The sequence below is a fragment of the Ricinus communis genome, chromosome 8 (assembly GCF_019578655.1).
Source record: "Ricinus communis isolate WT05 ecotype wild-type chromosome 8, ASM1957865v1, whole genome shotgun sequence".
Lineage (NCBI taxonomy): Eukaryota > Viridiplantae > Streptophyta > Magnoliopsida > Malpighiales > Euphorbiaceae > Ricinus > Ricinus communis.
Window position 1 is genome coordinate 25,551,088 of NC_063263.1, and position 21,503 is coordinate 25,572,590.

The following is a 21,503-nucleotide window of genomic DNA, read 5'->3' on the forward strand; positions in this document are numbered from 1 at the left end:
TTAGTTTAATATTTATTTCATTAACAAGTTTTACACGTGTTGATTTAGCAAAACTGCATCAATTTAACTAAAAAGCTAAAGTAATCTAAATTCTTTTATTACATGCACAATCATCTAGATTAAAAGTCAAGCTACTGCATACTTTATATTTATTACATCCATAATAATTATTTAAGATAATAACCCACTGATACAATCAACAATCTATCAAAGACCGAATATTAACCAAACATAGTGTAACATTAAAGAACACATGGTATATAGTACATACTCCTAAAGTTTATCTTGCTGAATAAGAAAACCCAAACCAATTTTTATTTTATATCTAAAAAGAAACAATTAAACCGTTATTCTATAAAATAATTCTAGAAGTACCTAAAAAGTTTTTTTAACTCACTGGTTTAACAGCCCATGAATTTGAAAAAACCTTATTCCAAACGTGACTTGAAAACCTTGAGTAAACAAATTTAACATTTCCACTCATTTCAAAATTTTTATCATAGACGAGCCAATAAATAACGTGGACACAAGTTAAAACATAAGAAAAACTTCCGCAGGAACCAGATATGGACCTCATTATACACAAGAATGTCTTTAACTTCATGTAAATGTACAATGCAAAGCTTACTTTTGCATGCAGAGGAATAGCATGATTAGACAAATACAGGATTTCAAGTACAAAATCTAGCATGAGGAAAGTATCTTAAATCTTATCATCACCCCAAGCATCCTCTATCATTTTTTGCCTGCTAACTATCCGAATCTTTCTTGCTTCTTCCTGATTCTTCAGCTCTCTAGAACCAAAGCTTGTAGAAGGCAACTTCAATCCCATTCCTTGTGCAATCAGCCTCTGGGCAGTTCTTGTTGATGTTTGCGGCCTTCGACGAGGAGGTTCCAGATCTGAAAAGAAAAAGTTAATTTAGTTGAGCAGCGATATAATCAGGACGACTATTAAGGCAGCAAAGTTGTTTATGATTCCACCCATTCTCTTATCAAAAGGGTCAAAACTAACCAGGACTGCAAGACACAAACACGAAGTTTCACCCAGTCCCATTCTTTCTGGACACATTCTTAAATTCATCCACCTTCACTCTAATAATAAGGAATTCTGAATTAATAAAAAGGGGCGAACATTTAACACCAGATTGTAAAAGTGGGGATGACCAATTTGGCAGAAGTTTACCTTTCCACATAAATGGGCATGTCAACACATAAAAAACTAGAACAGCTAAGATTATCTAGTATCAATATTTTTCTGAGTCCTCCTCCCACAAAACAGTGGGCCACCTCACATGAACTGTGAATGTTGTTGTGGCAATCCTATAATATGCACAAGCCAAATGACTCCAATAGGAAAAGCATTTTTGTGCTCTCAGGTGAACAGCAAAAGAGGTGTAACTGGATCTTTGTTGTCTGCTCTTGCACTTGAGCATTGAACTGTGAAAAAAACAAAAGCGCTGCGCACTGATTATTCCCAAACAGTGAGGACTGATAGTTACTGAAAGTTTCTTTCACTACTTATTACATGAGCCAGTCAGTACTCAGTAGCAGAATCTCATCCTACTCGAGGAGCATGCTAGAACAAGAAAACCCAAATCTAGCAGTTGCATATTGAAATAAGGTTTTGAGGAGGTTGATGAAGCTGAACAAATATTTACAGGACTTTGGACTTTAGTCTATGAATACCAGGCTTCTAGGTTACAGGCAACTTTTGAGAGTTTAACAAAATTATGGCAGTGTTGCTATTTTGAGTTGTGTGACACGATAATCTCATAACCCTAGTGGTGAAGCCGAAGGAGCCCTTGGATGTAATGTCCAAGTAGTTCTAAGTGCGACTTCAGAAGCTTTTAATGCTACTATAAGCTTTTTGTCTTTTCTTTGTTTTCTCCATATTCAGATCTGAAATTTTGTATCAATTAATATTTTCCGCAAAATTAATTGCAGATTCACCCTAAAGCTGCCTACATCAATTAATCCAGTGACCCCCTTAACCAGAAAAACAAAATAGAAAAGTTGCCGATTTTAAATAAACTAAATGAATTTTTACTGTGAAAAAAGCAGAGAATTTTGACAAACTAACTCAAATTAATATATTGGAATAAATTAATAGTAGCAGCTTCCCTGTAAGTAGGAAAGCTGATAATTGAGGATACAGCTTTTATATGCAGAAAATGGAGTAAAAGTTATTAGTAGCTTAGTAAGAAGTGGTAGAGTTTAAATAAAAGAAAATGAACTTATTAAATTTAGTCTAGGTTAAGCTTCTAAGTAGCTCTCTTTTGTAATTAAACCAGCAGCTGCTACATCAATTTTTTTCAGAATCAGAAGCAAAGGGGAGTTGGCCAATACAGTTTTACCTTTCACAGGAATTAAACTCAAAACAATATCATCCTCATCAAGAATATGCACTTTAAATGGAAATTGAACATGGTTTTGGGCCTCAAGCGCTGCATTAGAAGAAAACGCACTGCTTATATTACAATAACACATTATAGAGGAGAAGAAAATGAAAAGGGAAAATGAGCAACTTTGATAAAATTATATAGAGAGAGCAAGTTCCAGTCCTTGAACAATCAACATGGAAAATCAAAAATACTTCATAACACAAAGTCCACTCCCAAGGTACCATCCCCCAAGAAATATATGCGAGAAAAAAAAAAGGATCATCTCCCTTGCAAAATCCTTAAGCCAATTTCTCCCTCCAAAACACAAAGGGGAAAAAGTTTCTTTTGATGATGGGAAGGTGATATGGGACAAAAATTGAACCAACAAAGTGGAGAGTAAATTCACAAGTCAATGCAACTCGAACCCATGGGGTAAAGCCACCATGTTTCCATGATGATGCACATACATGCAACTCATAGTTAGCAAATCTGACCCTGCACGGTCATTTGAACCAGAAAAATTGAGAACCAGCCCAATGGTTGGGCCAGTCTACCCGAAAAACCCTCACACCTGGTGGTTCGACCTTAACCCAATGACCCAGGTCAAGCGGGTTTTTTTCTTTTCAAATCTTTCAGTACACACAGCCCAACAACGGGCACTCATTTTCTCTACCAACAAAGACATCATATTTCCTTGATTTACTTTCTCCAGGTTTGAGGGTTTTATAGAGAATGAGAGTCCAATTTGAGGCCAGGGATTATGGTAGAGATGAGGGTCATAAATACTAATAGGTTAAAGATGTGAAATCGATGGTTGAGATTTTAGATTCTTATTCAGTTAGCGCAACTCTCTTTTAACTTTTATTTTATTAATTAAAGGAACACAATTTTGAAATACACAACTATTTTCTAGCAAGATGTATATTCATAAATTATTGATTAGGATATCCAAGATGTACATATAGGTATCACAAGTTCAATAGTTATTTATTTTTTGTACATTTATGCATTTTGTATATAAAAGGTATGCTTCAAACATGTCCATTTAATGTTAATATTCTAACTAGAGATGTGGTTGATAAGATATGATAATCTTTTTCATGTAATGTTGATTTTTTTTTTTTTAAATATTAAGAATATTCTTAAACATATTAGTGTTGGAAGACTTTAATATTTATTCCCTTCCGTATTTATTAGGTTTTATTATTAGGTAATGTCAAACCATATTGTTCAAAGTGTTCTTATACTACACATAGTTATAAATACGCGCTTGAGGTTCAAGGCACACAAGGTGCATGCCTTTTGCTCCTCGACCCTTGAAAGGCAAGCGACATTACAAATGAAATTTAAAACAAGAAAACATGAGCCATTCAATATAATCAATATAATTCGCTATCTCTCCCCAATATATCTCTTTGATATCTTATCTCTCTCATCTATGACGCTTTGCTTTCTTCATCTGATTCATCTGTTTTGCGCATAAAACCTATTGTTTCTTATCTACTGCCTCACAAATTCATTTGTCACAACTACACCCATTCAGTATAATAAAAAAATTAAATTTTCCCACTTTTCTTAATAATTAACAATGAATTGATCAGATTCAGCAATAGAAAAAGGAGGAACAAGAAAGCTTATTGTACGCCCATCAATTTCCAATTTCATAAATTCGCTAATAAGCTATTATGGAACCATCTCAATGTGCTTAGTGCATCTACAAGGGGGAGGTGGAAATAGATTGTAGGTTTGCAATAACTGTAGCAGAAAGATAGTTGGATCTTATTCAAAAGTGAAAGCTTATTTGGGGTTGAATGTTGTAAGGTTGTGTAATGTTTCAGGTGATTAAACAGGCGCATGAACAAGATGAATGGAAAAATCAGAGATGGAGTTCAATGAGAGAAAAAAGGTTGAATAAAGGAGCTACTAGGATGTTTTATGCACTGCATTATTATTCAATTATGCCAAATCTACATGTTTTAGGCAATATTCCAAAACTTTAGCCAACAACAATCTGGTAGGATACACCCCACCTACATACAATATATTAAGAACAATTTTGCTTGCACAAGAGAAAGAACATTTGAATAGAAAACTCCAGCCAATTAAAGATTTATGAAAGAGAAAAGAAGTATCTATAGTTATTTATGGATGGTCAAATAAACAAAAGAGACCTTTGATCAACCTAATGGTTGTATCTATTGGAAGAGGTTTATGAGATTTTGACACAAGTGGCCACATAAAAAATGTAGACTATGTGAGCAATCTATTTGTGCAAGCAATCAAAGATGTTGGGAAGCAAATGTAATGCAAGTAATTACAAGGTTACTGAATTAAGCACTGAATCCAAGTATCCCCGTATCCTTTGGACTCCATGTGTGGAGTACAATTTGAATATAGCCTTAAAAAGCATATGCAATCCTTCAAAAATATCACCTCAATATTCTCAATGCAAGTGGATTGTTGATTTAGTGAGTGATGTGCATAGTTTTACACATGTTTGCTTGCATATTATTATGCATTTTTTTTAGCATTTATTGTGTTTTTATTCCAAGATCCCCCATGTTTTGTGTCCTTTTGTATTCCAGGAGATTTAATAGGTCCATCATCAGTGTTCGAGCAATTTTAGATCAATTCTGAGCGAAAACGGATGTAATCAGAAGCGTTTGACCTTGGATTGACTTTTGGGAAGTCAACACGGCCCGTATTTGAGCCCGTGTAGAAATTCCCAGGCCGTGTAGCTTAAGCACTTTGAAGCAACACGGTTCCCGAGGCAAAACGCCCCAGAGCACAGCCCGTGTTGGCTAACACGGGCCAGAACACGCCCTTGCTAGATTCAGTTCATTTCGTCATTTAGAGACCAACACGGCCTAGACACTGCCCGTGTTGAGGAGCACGGGCTGTGAACACGCCCGTGTTGGCACGCAGTATAAAATTAAACGAGCCAGTAAAGAGAAGAGCGCCCGCAATTTTGACTTTTCATCTTTCTCTGTAATTTCTCTAGACGCATTTCAGACATCCTGAGGCGGCTTCCAAAAGACTAATTCCACCTTTTGACGTCGGATTCGTGACTCTTAGGATTCAATTGAAGATTGAAGAGGAGTTTTGGAGCAATTCAAGAGGCATTTTGGAGATCATTTGTAGTGTAGATCAAGGCTTTGAGTTGTTCATCCAATTCTAGGGAAAAGGGTGTACATGTTTCGATTTCTTAATTCTTTCATTGTAATTCAATTTCTATTTGTTTTAGACATGAACATGTGTAGCTAGATTGATTGAACCCATTGGAGTTTCTTGCTATGTTTGATTTTGTACTGAATTGTTAAGATTGTTTGAGTTTTTTTTTTTCTTGTATTCTTTTTGCAATTAATAATAAAACCCCAGTTTTCTTTACATTGAATGTGTTGATTACTGTTCATAGAATTCTTTTAGTAATTGAGAAATTCTAATTGAATTTGAAAATTTAATTGTAAGAACAAGTTAATTTTCACTTAGAGATAAGGTCAATTAATTTATCAGATTAAAAATTAACAAAGCTTAATAGAAGTGGATTAAAACTTAGGGCTAACTTAATAATCAATCGTTAGGAAGAGATTCCAACTTTAGGTTCTTAGGTTTAGGAATTCGGTTTTCTCGAGAAGGAAACCGAATTCAGTTTAGAATCCGTCCACTGGTTGTATAATCGGACTCAACAATCTATTATCCAATTAGTCTAAGTCCTCCTTAGGTTTGCTTTCTTGTCTTGATTATTTCCTTTTCTCATTCACTCTCGCATTACATTTAGAATTTAGCTTTTAGTCATTAGTAAATTTAGAAACCTTCGTTATTAGTTTCAAGCTAGATAACAAGGAACGAGTAGTAACTCTAGGATTTCACTTTCCCGAGGGATACGATATTTTTAATACTTGTCGTTGTGCTAGGCTGCATCGATAGGTTCACTGTTTTAGTTGTAGTTGCATAAACATTGCATCGTGAGTAATCTGCAAATTATTCATAATTTTATTCTCAATCACAGCATGACATTATCCATCAATAAAAAATACTCCAAGCTAAGTTTGTTAAGGATGGTTGATACTAGATTGTATCTAGTATTACCATAACTAAAAGAATGAGAGATATTAGGACAACACTAGAAAAAATGGTTATGGATTCAGAGCAGAAAACTTATAAGGATGGAACAACAAAGGTAATCAAATGAGCTAGTGAATGATGTTAAGTCCATTTTTAATATGTTAAAAGTAATGGAGATAGATTCTCCTAGTTTGCATATGATATATGACGTGTGGGATACAATGATTGAAAAATAAAAATACTATATTTGAAAATAAAGGAAAGATTTAAATCCCAGTCATTCCAACATTTTTAACACTATTCATCAAGTTTTGAAGAGTATATGGAACAAAATAAATTGCATGGCACATTCTTTAGTTCTTAAATATTATTGTGAAACTTGGCTTTAAGGTGGAACTGATGGAGCTCCAAGAAAGCTAAATACATAACTGGCCCCCTAAACTAATCTTGTTTTTGCAATTCGCCCCTTATACTTAACTTTGATTCAATTGGTCTTCCAAAATTCACGGATTCTCTTTTTAACTTCACAAATGGGGTTATGCGCATTCATTACACTATAATAGATTAACAACACAGAATAAACCAAATCAACAAAATCACATTGAATTAACAACCAAATCAACTATTGTGTAATGAAGGTGCATAACTTTTGTCTGTGAAAGAGTTAAAAATGACAGCCCGTGAAGTTGGAAGGACTAATTAAATCAAAGTTAAGTTTTACAGGGCCAATTGTAAAAACAGGACAAGTTCAGGAGGCCAGTAATGTATTTGGCCTTCCAAGAATCCCACCACATGAGCATAATGAAGTCTCCATAAAATAAATATAAGTAAATTCTTTAAGAGGTTACAAAATCATAATTATTTGTGGAAAGTTTATGCTGAATATGGAGCTTTTTCTACTGGATCCAAGTATTTCATCAACCTCATTTAATTGATGCAAAAATTTCTAAAGAACTAGTTTCATGGTAGGTAATCATGGTGCTTCTATACCACTCTTACAAGCTTTAGCTTTTAAGCTACTTGTGCAGCCAACATCTTCTTGTTGTGAGAGAAATTTGAGTACCTACTCACTAATTCAAGCATCAAGCAAAATAAATTAGCCACAAATAGGGCTGAAGATCTTGTGTTTGTGAATTGCAATCTTCACTTATTGCCACGCAAGAAAGAGGAGTATAAAGAGGCACTAACAAAGTATTAGAATTTAGGTATGTCTATGATATGCTTGTATTTTTAATAATTTATATTATTGATGGGACATTAATTAAAGTGATAATATTGTATTTGCATCTTTTTTTCATAGGAGATCAAGTTAAGTTGGAAAAGAATAATGTAATTGAGTTTGGAGAACCATATCTTAATGACTGAGAATTGGGACTAACTTATGATGGTGATAACGAATAATGCAACAAACATATGCTTGTTTTAGAGATTTTGTTGAATTCTAAGAACTTTTTTGCTTCTTGTTATTTTCTTTATTGCTCTTTGCTAAAGGGTTTTAGATTATATGGCATGTTAAGTGTTATCTTAGTAGTATTTTGGTCATTCAACTTTGCAATTTGAAATAGTTGACTTTGAATTGAAATACAAATGAAGTATTGCAATTTTATGAAACTTATCCTTGTACCAGCATCCAAAATTTGGATCTTTTTTAGCCCTGTCCACATATCCTAGATCTTAGAAAGTGAGAAGTCCTACTCCCGGATATGTACCCGTACTGAATGCCAGTACCTGACTCTAAGCAACATAAGTAATAAATGGATTGTAGGTATAATAGATAAAAGAAATGATAAAAAATGCATTTATGTTTGATGATGATTAACATCAGATGCAGTTGCTAGAGCTAGTGGAGTTGAAGAGGAATGCTATCATACTCGATCAATTAAGAGAAGAAAATGTTGTGTCATCCACATCAAATGCTAGGCCTAAGCAAGTAAAGAAGGCAAAAACATCTTATAGAGAGAGGGCTAGTACTCCTCTAGTAGTTAAAGATTAGAAAGAGGTTAATTTTCAAGAAAATGAGGAAGAGGAAATTGAAAGTGACCATGAGAATTTTCATGAAGAAGATGACTATATTAAGCTTGATGATGGGTAGTTAAAAGATGCTTTAGGAATTATAGTTATTTAGTATGACTATAGTTATAGTTTATGTCCCTTGAACATGTTCCTTTTATTTTCTTTATTTTGGTTTGATGTCTTTTCGACATGCTAAATTTATAATTACATACATGTGCTATGTTATAAGTCTTGTTAGCTTCGTTTCATGATTTTTTTGCGCCTTACTTTTGTAAGGCATGGTCGTGCAACTTTTTCCCTTTAACAACTATGATACTAGGTATAGCTTGTTGTAACTTCCGTCCATGAATATATATTGAATCATCGGTTCAACCACGGTTCAATCTCTGGACCTTGACCTTTGCCTTCTTTGAGTCGATGATCAGATTGGATCTAAGAAGTATGATGCACTGTTTTTCTCCATTTGAAGATGATAACTTGTTAGAAAAGAGGTGTGAGACAATAGAGTTCTATAAGAGAGTTAAAGTCTTGGAACCTTAACATTACCTTTTTATGTTCAAAACCTACGCATCAACACTACCACATAATTATCCAGATGGATGCTAAGTAGGAAATTCTGTTTTAACAGTTATTTACATGGAAAATAATTTAACAACACGGTTGGCCATTTTGGCAAATTATTAACAAAAGGACCATTAACATACAAAAATAAAAGTACGAGGACCTTTTAAGTAGCAATTGATGGATGGGGACTAAGTGAAACAAACATGAAAAGTACAAGGACCCAAATATGTTTTTTGGGTCCGTACAGCTTCAAGATAGCATTAGTAATACTAATAAGACCTGCACATTTAATCTTACAACTAGAATAGAGTTAAGTTTCTTACCTATGGCTGGTGTTTGGAATACTGCAAGGGCCATCGTATCATTAACCCAGCGAATAACAACTCCACGACCTGTGAAGTCTCGAAAAAGTTTCTCAAGGTCTATTGTCCTTGTACTTGGTGGAAAGTCAGCCAGAACAAGAACATGGCGTGTGCCATATTTAGCTGAATTCAAACAACAAATTAGATATTCTTTATAGCTAGACAAACACTCATTTGCACAAGGAAAATCAAGATCTACAGGGACAAAATTCAAGCCAAACTAATGTGAAGAGTCATGTGCTCAACCTGAATGTGTATATTTACAAGTTTATAAATAGCAATCTCATGTTTATTCCAACACAGAAAGTGCAAATCATATTATCATGTTTTCATCATGTCATCAATTCCAGAAAGTTGCAATATTAATGAAAAATAAATAATGCCTTTGGCACAGAGCTGGCAAAAAAGAAACGGCAATACATCAACCTATATTTTTGTCTTCACAAGGATCCAACTTGCTATAAAATATATTAGCAAAGGCTATCAAAACTAGCATAATATCTAGAGGTGAGCCTTGCAGCAATGATAAAGTTGTTCCATCATAACCTGAATGTCAAAAGCGTTCAAAATACAAATGGCCTCCTTATTGCAAGGAGATGACAAAATATTTCCACAAGGTGGAAAGACTAGGAAATCCTTTTCATTTTGGATTTCTGAGAGGTATAGGAAGCACCACAGATCTTTTCTTTTTGCTTTTATATTACAGCTAATTAAAATTCTATTTAAAGCACAATGGGAGCACCTGAACAAAACCTAATTCAGGTGGAATCCAATCAACAGTAGAAAAGGAACAATAAAAGAGAATAACCACATGAAAGGGAAAAGTGATGCGGCTCAACAAAGAGAATTTAGAAGCTAGTTTAATTTAATTCTTAGATTTGATAAGTTGGATTTCTCTAGTAAAAATTTTTCCCAATGTGAAAATCATGGTTGATTGTTATTAGAAATTTCTTGTTGTATGCTTCCTATCAAGCATCTAAGAATTTGTTCTTTCCTAGTATGAGAAAACTATGAATAGTGTACACATACATGCGCATAAACCTGTCTAACATTAGGTTTTGTCACTAATTTGAAATGGTTCTAGTGTAGCAGCCAAAGCACAACCTAGATTGCTGGCTTATTCTGCTACAAATCAAAAACAGGAGGAGGAAACAAAGAGTCATGTCCATCTTCCAATAGTGTGCTGCTGCAGTACGAAATCAATTGTCTCCTTTGAAACCATAACACTTATTTCGAACAGGCTACTTAGGCATACTGAATTGGTAGAACCATATTCCAATTTTCTTTGCAGAAGGGCTGAAAGGTATATATTGACTGACATTTAAAATTCCGGCACACATTGGAACACATGCCTATTTCTTTTTATTTCGAAAAGAAAGCATAAATAAACAAAAAAAGAGTTCAGCGATGCACAACAGTTTTTTCCTAGCCCACCACCATATATTTCTATTCTAAGTCTCTTGAATAGTAAGGTTACCTTCAAATGTGCATACTGCTAGTATTCTATCTTGCTCAATTAAGAATTTATGTCATACAGATGTTGTTGCTCAATAAAGAATTCTTGTAGTATGAATTTTGTCACTTGGAGTTTCTTTAAAGGCAGGTTTCCTTTTAGCAATCGCTCCTCTTCAATGCTTCAATTAAAACCACATAAGATTCTTATGAATTAGAATGCTTTAGTAATGATTCTTTGCATAAGCACCACCAGAACATTTTAGCACCTTAACAGGAATAGAACCAAAACATCCAAGTAACAGCTCTTGCCAAAAGCAGTTGCAACATAGATCAGATAAAAAAGAAAAGAAACCTTCAAACATATAATGCTAAGTGCAAGGCTGCATTCAAAATATTTTTACATTTATTTTAATCATGTATGTTTTCGAGTTTCAACTGAAAGTACCCAGAAGGTCTAATCTCAGAGGATCAATCAATCATAGAAAGATGGTTGCGTAGTCATTACAAGCACTAGATTGCAAGAAAAAAACTATCTCTCTGCATAGGATACCAAAATGCAAGCAATTGCAACAGAAAAATGCCATATATGAAAAGCAAATCAACCATAAGCGAACTGGATATACGAAGACCTGATTTTAAAGAGATAAAAAATCTGGGACTTACAATGTATTGGTTTCATGTTCTGTTCTTTACTTTTGCTCAAGTCTTCATCCTCTGTGTCACCAGAAAAAGACACATCAGATTGCCGATCACTATATAATTTTTCTTGATTATATGAGAAAGTTCCCCTTCCACGACGCTTAGGGCCTTGAACTTTAGTATCCTCCAATGAAAGATTTGACACACTAGGTAAGCCCGGGGAGGAGAGTAATTCACTAGGTGCACGATCTGCAATAGCTTCCCAATCTGCATTTAATTTTAGCATCATTTAGAAAATAATCTACTAGTCATATGTGCTCTAAATCAGATTTAGTAGAGCGCTATATTCAAGTCACACAGCATAAAAAAATAACAGTATTGGTCTGTTAGCTGAAATTAAAATATAGCAATTGATCATACTTACTAAATCATAATTAAGTAAATCACCTCATCTTATTGCTTATGTTATTATAAGGACAAAGAGAACTAGACTACTATAAGATATATCCCAATCCACTTATACTGATGAGCAAATCAACAGAATAGTAAGCACATACCATCATCTGAAGGCCCATTGCAAGAAGAAGCATCATCAGGCGGACTCAATGATTCCTCAAAGTGCCCTTCACAAAAAGCACCACCAATTACTGCTCATATTACAATCATATGTTTTTAGGCTGATTAAAAAATGCATTGCATTGTATAACAGTATTGTTATTCGAAGAGTTAAAAACTACATAAAAGAATTTGAAAAAACATGCACCATTCATAGAAGACCCATCAGCAATTGGATCTTTGCAACACAACAACTGATTGGACTTTGAAACATTTTCTTCCTTCACGTCTTTCTCCAAACCATCTGTGTTGCTAAAGCAAAAAAAAAAAAAAAGAGGTCAAGTATTTTTATCCTTTTGAGAAAATAAGCAAAAAAATAGAAAGAAAGAGGAAGTACACGGAAGGGCGAGAGTGAAGGGCTCGGTGTTTGAGGAGGGAAGCACGAGAAAGAAGCTCATCGGATTTGAGAGAGAAGTGATTGGTGGAATAGAGCTTAGACAATTCATCGAGGGCAGAAGCTAATTGGAGATCAACAGTTTCAGATGGGCTGCTTATGCCTTCAAGCTTCGAGACCACAGTTTCGAGAAGAGAGATTGCACCGTTTGTATCACCAGCCGTCACTAGATCTTCCACAGCCTCGCTCCAGTTTTGGTTTAGTTTTGCTTTTTCGGCTTCACCTTTTTCCATTATTAAAGGAATTTCAGTCAATTTGAAAATCTAGAGAGAAGCACAAGAGAAGAACAATACTCGGACAGAACAATCAAGGATGCTTTTCCTTACACATAGCAATGAAGAGGAGAGGGGCAGGGAATATATTTTAATGGTAATGGAAGGTAGTTAAAAGAAATGAGAATATTGTATTTGTTAATATAAAAATTTCCATTTAAATTTTAAATTTTTTATTATAATTATAGAGATAAAAATAATAATTAACTTTTTTTAATTTTATATAAATTAAAATTTTTACAAATTAAATTGAAGTGTAATTAATTTTACTTTTTATAAAGAGAATGGAAGGAAATCATTCTCTTTTAATCTTTTTTTTTTCTCCTAAAAAATTTTATTTGCTAAGTATGGTTAAAACTAATTTTGAATACACGAGAAAAGGACCAATGTTTAATGAATTTGAGTTTATTATAAAAGGGCAAATCGCAATCCGTCCCTTTTAGGTCTAGTATTAAGTCTTTAAATTTTTATTTATATCACTAAATTTCTTGGACTTTAATTAGAGTATCACTAAACCGCTGCTATCTCTTCAGATTATCTTTCATTTATATATAGTGTTAGTTTATTTGAACATAAAAGAAGAGGAAATAATATGTAATAAATTTGAGTCTATTATAGAATGGTAAATTGCATCCTTCGATTTTAGGCCTAATATCATTGAAGTCCTTAAATTTTAAGTTGTATTACTAAATTTTTTAGACTATAATTAGAGTATTATTAACTCTTACTATCCAATTCCGTTAAGTTGACGTGTCATAATGCTTGAGCTATTAAAAAAAAAAGTTAATTCCAACTTATTAGACTAGACATATCATTAATAAATCTCAAGCTTACATGAGTCAAATTGCATATTATCGTTACGGTTGTTCTCTTCCACTTCTTTTTTTCTTTCCTCTCTTGTATTCATTTTCTCTTATCAAAATTCTAGCAATAAAATATATCTAAAGCTCAGTAAATTCTTGAGTGCCTTTATTAATATATTGATGTATCATCCATAAAAATTTAGACACTTAAATTTTTAAACTTAAAAAGATAATAATTTGCTAATACAAGTCATATTATAAGAAAATATTTTTATGTTATTATTGTATATTTTATATAATTCTTACCATTTTATTTCAATATTAAGATATTAATAATTAAATAAAATAAGTTACATAATAGAAAAAAATATACACAAGTTAGTAAAAAATTACAAAAAGATATTATTGTATAAATATAATGCTATTTATATTTTTTCATTTATTATATAATTTATATTACATTATATGGAGTTTAAAAAAAGAGTTACATAGTTTGATCAAAAGTTTATTAAATTAGTTGCATTTTACATAAAAAAATATTTTTATATAATTTTTATGTTGATTATATAATTTTTATTTTATCAAATAATGTATTCTATATATTGTACAAATAGAAATTTTTGACTAGTTAATTGAAAAAAATCACTTAATTTGATAAAAAATTTACATAAGTTAGTAAAAACTTACAAAAAAATATTGTTATGTAAACATAATGCTATTTATATTATTTTATTATTTATTATATAATTTATACCCTACAGTGTACAAAATATATAATTTTATAAAATTAAGGAAATAGTTATCTAGTTTGGTAAAAATTTATTAAATTAGTTATATTTTACATAAAATGTATATAAAAGAATTGTATGTTGATGATTTAGATTTTGGCAAAGTGTATGGTGTGTGTAATAATGGAGCTGCATTTTATGATTTCTATGTGTTTGAAAGGTTTTTGTTTAAGAAAACCCGATTGTGTGTGCCAAAGTGCTCTTTGCATGTGTTATTGATGAAGGAGGCACATGGTATTAGATTAATGGGTCACTTTGGTACATTTAATAAACAACTATTATTTAAAATAAAACCAACAAAATGAGAACAAACGTTAAAGTTGGCTATAAATTCAATTAACAAACGTTAAAGTTGGCTATAAATTCAATTAATAGTTTGGGAAGTATAATAGTAGGTCATGTCTAATGACCAACTATTCATCGTAATAACCAGCACTATGACAAACTTCAACTATATTTTAAATGTATTCAACCACCTTAGTCGCTAAACAATTGGTTGATTGAATTATGATTTTAAGTATGTTAAAATCTAAATATTCATAATTCACCTAATATTTACATTATAACAAACAATATGATCTCAAAAAATTTAACCTAATACAAAAAAAGGGAAAAAATAATTAAGTCAAAAAAATATATAATAAAATATAACAACCTAAAAAATTATGAAATTAGCATATACATATATATATATATATATATATATATATTAAACTTTTTAAGCTAATCTGAATTTAAAGTTTAAATGAAACATGCATATTTCTTAACAATCTCAACTGTTATTCTAAAACAAATACTATAGATGGCAATTTCAGGCGCGCACCCAAGTGTCTCTAACGACTACAACACTGTAAGGTTTTTCAACCTAATAGGACACACTAACAAATAATTGAGATTAGCGCGAAGATGGGAGTCGCTACCCGGGTAATTCTCTGGGTGATTTTTTTAATTCAGTAGTGTTTCTCAATTCTATAAGGAAGCTTTGTTATATTCAATTATGGATTCGAAAGCCAACTTCTTTATTTCTATATCTTTATCTTTAATTTTTTTATTTAACTCACTATTTCCTATAAATGCAATAATTATAAGCATTCATTACAATATGTGAGGTCCTCTCAAGTCTTAGCTCATTTTATTAAGTCCAACCCTGATTTGATTTGTTAATCTATTTTACTATTTAATTATGTACAAAGGTTCACTTAGTCTAGCCTAATTACAAGTTATGCATTTGAACTCCAGACTTTAAACCTAAATGGACTACTTTTTATGTTTTAAGGCCCAATCAGATGATTCATATTCTAGTGTGGTCTAATTAATTAATTAACGCATGCCAAAATCCATTAAGTCTATATGGATTTTAATTTAAGTTTATTTACCATCTTTTAACTTAATGGACTACTTTTTCATGTTAAGGTCCAATTTTAAGCCTAAAGTCTATGTGCCCAATTTTAATTAAGCATTCGCATAATAGATATTTGGCATCCATCAAAATACATAAATTAAAGTGCAAAAAAATAAGTCTAGCTATTACAACCTTTCTACAACTAAGAAATTGAAAGAAAAATGTATAGAACTAAGTTACAGTGTATAAAATAGACAAAAATTGCACAAAAATTTCGAAATAGGGCAAATTTTGGTGTAGAGCCGATCGGCTCTAGGGCTTGATTATGGTAAGTTCTTCAATTTTCTCGATCCTTCCTCGCCCAGAAGCTGATTACACATGCATAGAAGGTAAAAGAATAATTAAAAACTCGAAATAATGAAATAGGAGATATAAAAACAAATTAAAATAACTCAAAACATACAAAAATAATATGAACATGAAGTAGACAATCAAATAGAAACTTAAAAAACTCACATGGTAGGCTTTAGAATTGAACATACAACCCTAGAAACCTAATACAATCATATGATCATCCATAGAAAGACAAATCATGTTCTCCTAATTATTCTAATCATAAGATTTAAAACCTAATAAAATCATGTTATCCAAAATCCAGTACATATCATGTTATCATATTCAAAACCTAATATCACAAATCATGTTACTCATAAGAAATCCTTAATATAATCATGTAAATCATATAAAGCATTAAAAAGAATATCTTGATCATGTTTCTAGAATAATAAAGACAAAAGAAAAAGTAAGAAGAAAAAGATGTTGATGACGCTGGATGTAGAAAAATTCTTAGGTTGTCACCGTAGATTGTTGATCTGTGAGTCATTAAAGATGATGATGCGGTTTAATTGAAGATCATATAAGAATCTAATGTTGTTATAGATAGATCAAGTCTAAAGCATAAAGATAATAAGCTTGATGAAGAGGACCAACAAAAAAGGAATGCTAGGATTGTCAATGATGGGCTGGACTTGCCACAAGGTCCAATAACAAGGTCTAGAGTCAAGAAGCTACAACAAGCCTTAAATGGCTTCTTCCAAGCATGGGCCGACAAAGAAAGTCCATTTGAAGGTCCAAGACCCACAACCATTAGAGAGCATCAAGATTGGACCCTATACAATCTTATTAAGGTCTAAATCCAAAGCGAACAAGGCAAGGCTGAAATCCATGACCCATGTACTTAAGAATAGAATGAACTTTGTTTAGTGAAGGAATATTTTAGTCTTTTCATATTTAAGTTGTCTTCTAGGTTTTGTTTTAGTTTATAAAAACAAACCCTAGCCGAATTGATTGGGATGATAATTAAATTGATATTTGTTTATTCAACCTTGCTTGAATTCTTGTATTCTTGTTGAATGCATTTAAAACTTATCAAAGATTTGATCCATCTGTATAGCGTGGTAGGGTTAGAGTTTAAAGGCTTTATTTCTTTTAGGTTATAATTCCTAAATAATCATTCATAATCTGATTTAGAGTTGATCCTAGGGTTTGAATTCAATTTGCTATAGGGTTTGTATGTTAGTATTATACAAGTTCGTAATTGAAAAGGGATTTGTATAATCTATTCATATAGGTTCATAGCATTTGGTATCAGATTTGGGCTCTTCAATTCAGATTGCTTATCTTTATTTTCATGTTCTTTCATTAGTTTGTTGTTCCTATTCATTGAATTTCAAAATTCGATTTCTATAAAAGAAAGAGAAAAGAAAAGGAAAAGAGAAATCTGAAATCTTGAACAAATTATAATATCTTGTTCGTTTTCTTGAAGTTCTTGTTGTTGAATATGAATTTGTGGGTGTTTGATTGCTGATTTTGTTTGTGCAAGTAAAGTGGAGTGTTTCTAGGCTAAAATCAAGGGAACTCCTAATTTTAAGGGATTATTAGTTGGTAAATCAGGTTAGGACTTGAATTTCCTAATCTAAAGGGGATTTGGATTGATGTTGAGGCTTTTTTGAGAGATCTAATTAGGGAATACGAATTTGAAAGGGATTAACACCATATATATTCCATTCAAATCAGATTTAATCATTCAAAACCTAATTATTATCCCTTTTTATCTTGTTTCTCTCTTACAAGTGTTCTTGGGCAGATTTCAAGCAATTCGGCGCACATAGGGCATACTCAATCCTAGAATGAATTTTGTTGTTGCAATTGATTGCCAAATTGATCTATCACTAGTGATACACCATTATCCTTTGGATTCGCTAGCCCTATCCTCTCCAGGTCAATTCTATCATTTACTAAGATTTTTGGCTACTTTTGTGTTTTCGGTCATACTTTTCTTTTATCTTTGAGTTGTTTCGGGTTTGTTCTTCATATGTCCTTTGTTCTTTAGTTGTTTTCTAGGTGTTTTAAGGTATCACAATTAGTCTTAGTGTCTTTTTGATTGCTGGTCACATTGCTTCTTACCTTTTTCTTATTTCCTTTAACATTAATTTTTGAATATAGTGGTTTTCTTTCACTTGTCCTTTCCTTCCCTTTGAGTTTTTGTTCATTGATTTTTTATTTTCTTTCAAGCGCACCATACACTTGCAATTTCTTAAATATATACGGTTTTGCCTCAATTAAGTGTTTGGATTTTAATTATAGTGTGTTGTAATGACCGTGATTAGATTTTTTGTGTGGTGTTATTTGATTTAATCAGAATATTTGAAAACAAGCTTGAGTGGTGTGAGGTTAACCCATGTGTGTATCCATTGTTTGTGTGAAACACGAGTGACCATCTTCATTTTTGAGAGCAAACACGTGAGGGAGTGTGTGTGAGGTCCGTTAAATTTGTATTTTCTTGTGTTTTCTAACCCTTATTGAAGGGTATATCATCCGGTTCTAATACTCATTATGAGACTAGAATAACACATGATGGTATTCCATTAGCATAAATGCAAGCAAATGAGAGGATGCAAAGCAACATTGCAAACCTTAATGACCGAATGGAAAGATTAGAGGTGGAGTTGCGCAATGAAACTAGGGAAATTAAAGATGAGATGACTAGAACTTTAGAAGCTAATCAAAGAGCTTTGCTTGAACAATTTGTGGCATTGAATAGAAACATGGGGAATAGGCAAGATGTTAGGGTTGAAGCACCGAATGTGGGTATGAATGCATAAAATTTAGGTGTGCACAATCATGGGCAGCCCCAACATATGCGGCATAATGAGTACAATAATGATGATGTGGACCGAAATTTAAGTAGCATCAAATTTATTGTTCTGAACTTTGCTGGTAGAACCGACCCTGAAGCCTATCTAGAGTGGGAGAAAATTATAGATCTCATATTTGATTGCCATAATTTTTCTGCTGAGAAGCAACTAAAGTTAGTGGTTAGCCATTTTACAGAGTATGCAATTTTATAGTATGACCAGATGGTAGTGAGTAAGAGAAGAAATAGGAAAGAGCCTATCAATAGTTGGGTGGCTCTTAATTTTGTCATGAATAGGAGGTTTGTACCTATGCATCACCAAAGAGAGTTGTACCAAAAACTCCAATACTTGAGACAAGGTACAAAAAGCATAGAGGATTATTTCAAGGAGATGGAGATGTTGCTGGCTAGATTAGATTTATAAAAGGAGATGGAGGCCACAATATCACATTTTCTTAGAGGCATGAATAAGGAGATTGTTGATCGCGTTGAGTTATGAAATTTTGTGGAGATTGATGAGATGGTACACCTTGTAATAAAGGTGGAAAGACAACTCAAAACGAAGTGGACAGTAAAGGGAGATTCTAAACCGAATTGGTCTTCAAATTCGGGTTCAAAACCGAATTGGGGAACTAATTCCAATACCAAACCGAACTGGAGCAATGACACCAAAGGAGGTAATTTGATGCTAACAATTTTATTTTGCAGGATACCAAGCAAAAAGGAGTGGATGATCGAAAGGGTACCTATAAGACCGAGCCACATAAGTAAAGAAATATAGACATTAAGTGTTTTAAGTGCTTGGGCAACAGACACATTGCATCTTAATGTCCAAACAGAAGGACAATGATTGCTTCAGATTATGGAGATATTGAGACTAAAGGTGAGAGTGAAAAGGAAGAGATGCCACAAGAACAAGAGAGTAGTGATGATGGCATTGAAGAGCCCATGAAAGGAGAGCTCTTAGTGGTAAGACGTACACTTAATACACATATGAAGGATGAAGATAATATGAAGCAGCAAAGAAATAACATATTTCACACTAAATGCCATATACAAGGTAAGACTTACAACCTTATTATTGATAGTGGTAGTTGCACAAATTTTGCTAGTGTGTCCATGGTTGAAAAATTGGATTTTGAAATTGATTCCTCATCCTAGACCTTATAGATTGTTTTGGTTAAAAAATTATGGTGAAATGAAAGTAAATAGACAGGTTATAGTGTTATTTCAAATTGGTAGATATGTTGATGAGGTGCTATGTGATGTAATACCAATGCATGCTGGACATATCCTGTTAGGTAGACCATGGCAATTTAATAGGAAAGTCTCACATGATGGCTTTCTTAATTGGTATTCATTTGTGAAAGATTGGAGGAAAGTTACCCTAACACCTCTTTCTTCCAAGGAAGTGTATGATGATCAAGGTAAGATTGAAAAAGAGAGAGTAGAGGCTGAAAATGCAAAGAACATACTTGTACCACCTAAAAGTGGTAAGAATAGTGGCATTGAGCCTAGTGAAAAGGGTAGTTTCCTGGCTAGGGAAAGTGATATTAGGCATGCATTGCATACTAATAGAGTAGTGTTTTTGATTACTTGTAAAGATGTTTGTTAGAACACTACTAATGCACTTGATCTTGCCTTGCCAAGAGAGTTTGCTGATTTATTGCAGGAGTTTGATGATGTGTTTCCTGAAGAGATGCCGAATGGTTTACCACCTGAAAGAGGAATAAAACATCAAATAGATTTCGTGTCAGGGGCTGCCATTCCAAATAGACCAGCCTATAGAAACAATCCAGAGGAGACAAAGGAGCTTTAAAGACAAGTCGATGAGCTAATGTCAAAAGGGTATGTGAGAGAAAGCTTGAGTCCATGTGCGGTTCCAGTAATTTTGGTACCCAAGAAAGATGGAACATGGAGAATGTGTGTGGACTGCCATGCAATCAATAAAATAACAGTAAAGTATCGTCATCCTATTCCTAGGTTAGATGATATGCTTGATGAGTTGCATGGTGCATGTGTATTTACTAAGATTGATTTGCACAGTGGATACCATCAAATTAAAATGAAATCAGGTGATGAATGGAAAACGACATTTAAGACCAAGTATGGGTTGTTTGAGTGGTTGGTCATGCCTTTTGGACTTACAAATACACCTAGTGCTTTCATGAGATTAATGAATCATGTCCTGCGTGAGTTTCTTGGTAAATATGTGGTTGTATATTTTGATGACATTTTGATTTATTCTAGGTCATTAAATGAACATGCATGCATGTTAGGGCTGTTTTAGATGTTCTTTGAAAAGAGAAGCTTTATGCTAATCTTAAGAAGTGTAATTTTTATTTAGATAGCGTCAATTTTTTTTGGTTTTATTATTGGTATACATAGTGTGAAGGTGGATAGTGAAAAGGTAAAGGCTATTCAAGAATGGTCGAAACCTACTAATATGAGTCAAGTGAGGAGTTTTCATGGTTTGGCTAGTTTTTATAGGAGGTTTATTAAGGACTTTAGCACCATTACTACACCCTTGAATGAACTAGTAAAAAAGAATGTTATATTCCATTGGGGTGATGCACAAAAATATGCTTTTAATTTGCTTAAGGATAAATTGTAT

At 32.8% G+C, this 21,503-nt stretch overlaps 1 protein-coding gene across 4 annotated transcripts; it reads right to left on the minus strand.

The window, feature by feature from the left end:
• Positions 1–539: 539 nt before the first annotated feature.
• Positions 540–12,863, minus strand: LOC8281019. 4 transcript variants are annotated; one of them, XR_007217035.1, is made up of 9 exons: positions 12,432–12,863; positions 12,243–12,346; positions 12,037–12,102; positions 11,504–11,746; positions 9,347–9,508; positions 2,355–2,444; positions 1,184–1,437; positions 1,013–1,092; positions 763–900 (listed from the first exon to the last, which is right to left on the minus strand). XR_007217035.1 is itself a non-coding variant. In XM_002513674.4 (7 exons), the coding sequence occupies exons 1-7, from the start codon at positions 12,719–12,721 to the stop codon at positions 704–706; spliced, it is 1,152 nt and encodes a 383-aa protein (XP_002513720.2). In that variant the 5' UTR covers positions 12,722–12,863; the 3' UTR covers positions 540–703. The 4 variants fall into 4 exon arrangements, 2 of the variants coding, with proteins under 2 accessions (XP_002513720.2, XP_015571406.2); XR_007217036.1 differs by lacking the exon at positions 1,013–1,092 and having other exon boundaries at positions 759–900; XM_002513674.4 differs by lacking the exons at positions 1,013–1,092; positions 1,184–1,437 and having other exon boundaries at positions 540–900.
• Between the last annotated feature and the right edge of the window lie 8,640 nt (positions 12,864–21,503).

Coding starts and splice junctions, on each gene's coding strand:
- LOC8281019 (XM_002513674.4), bottom strand. CDS start 12,721: ATGGAAAAAGGTGAAGCCGAAAAAGCAAAACTAAACCAAAACTGGAGC. Junction 11,747..12,036: donor CAATGGGCCTTCAGATGATG/GTATGTGCTTAC, acceptor AATTAAATGCAG/ATTGGGAAGCTATTGCAGAT. Junction 901..2,354: donor GAGTTTAATTCCTGTGAAAG/GTAAAACTGTAT, acceptor TTTTCTTTTCAG/ATCTGGAACCTCCTCGTCGA.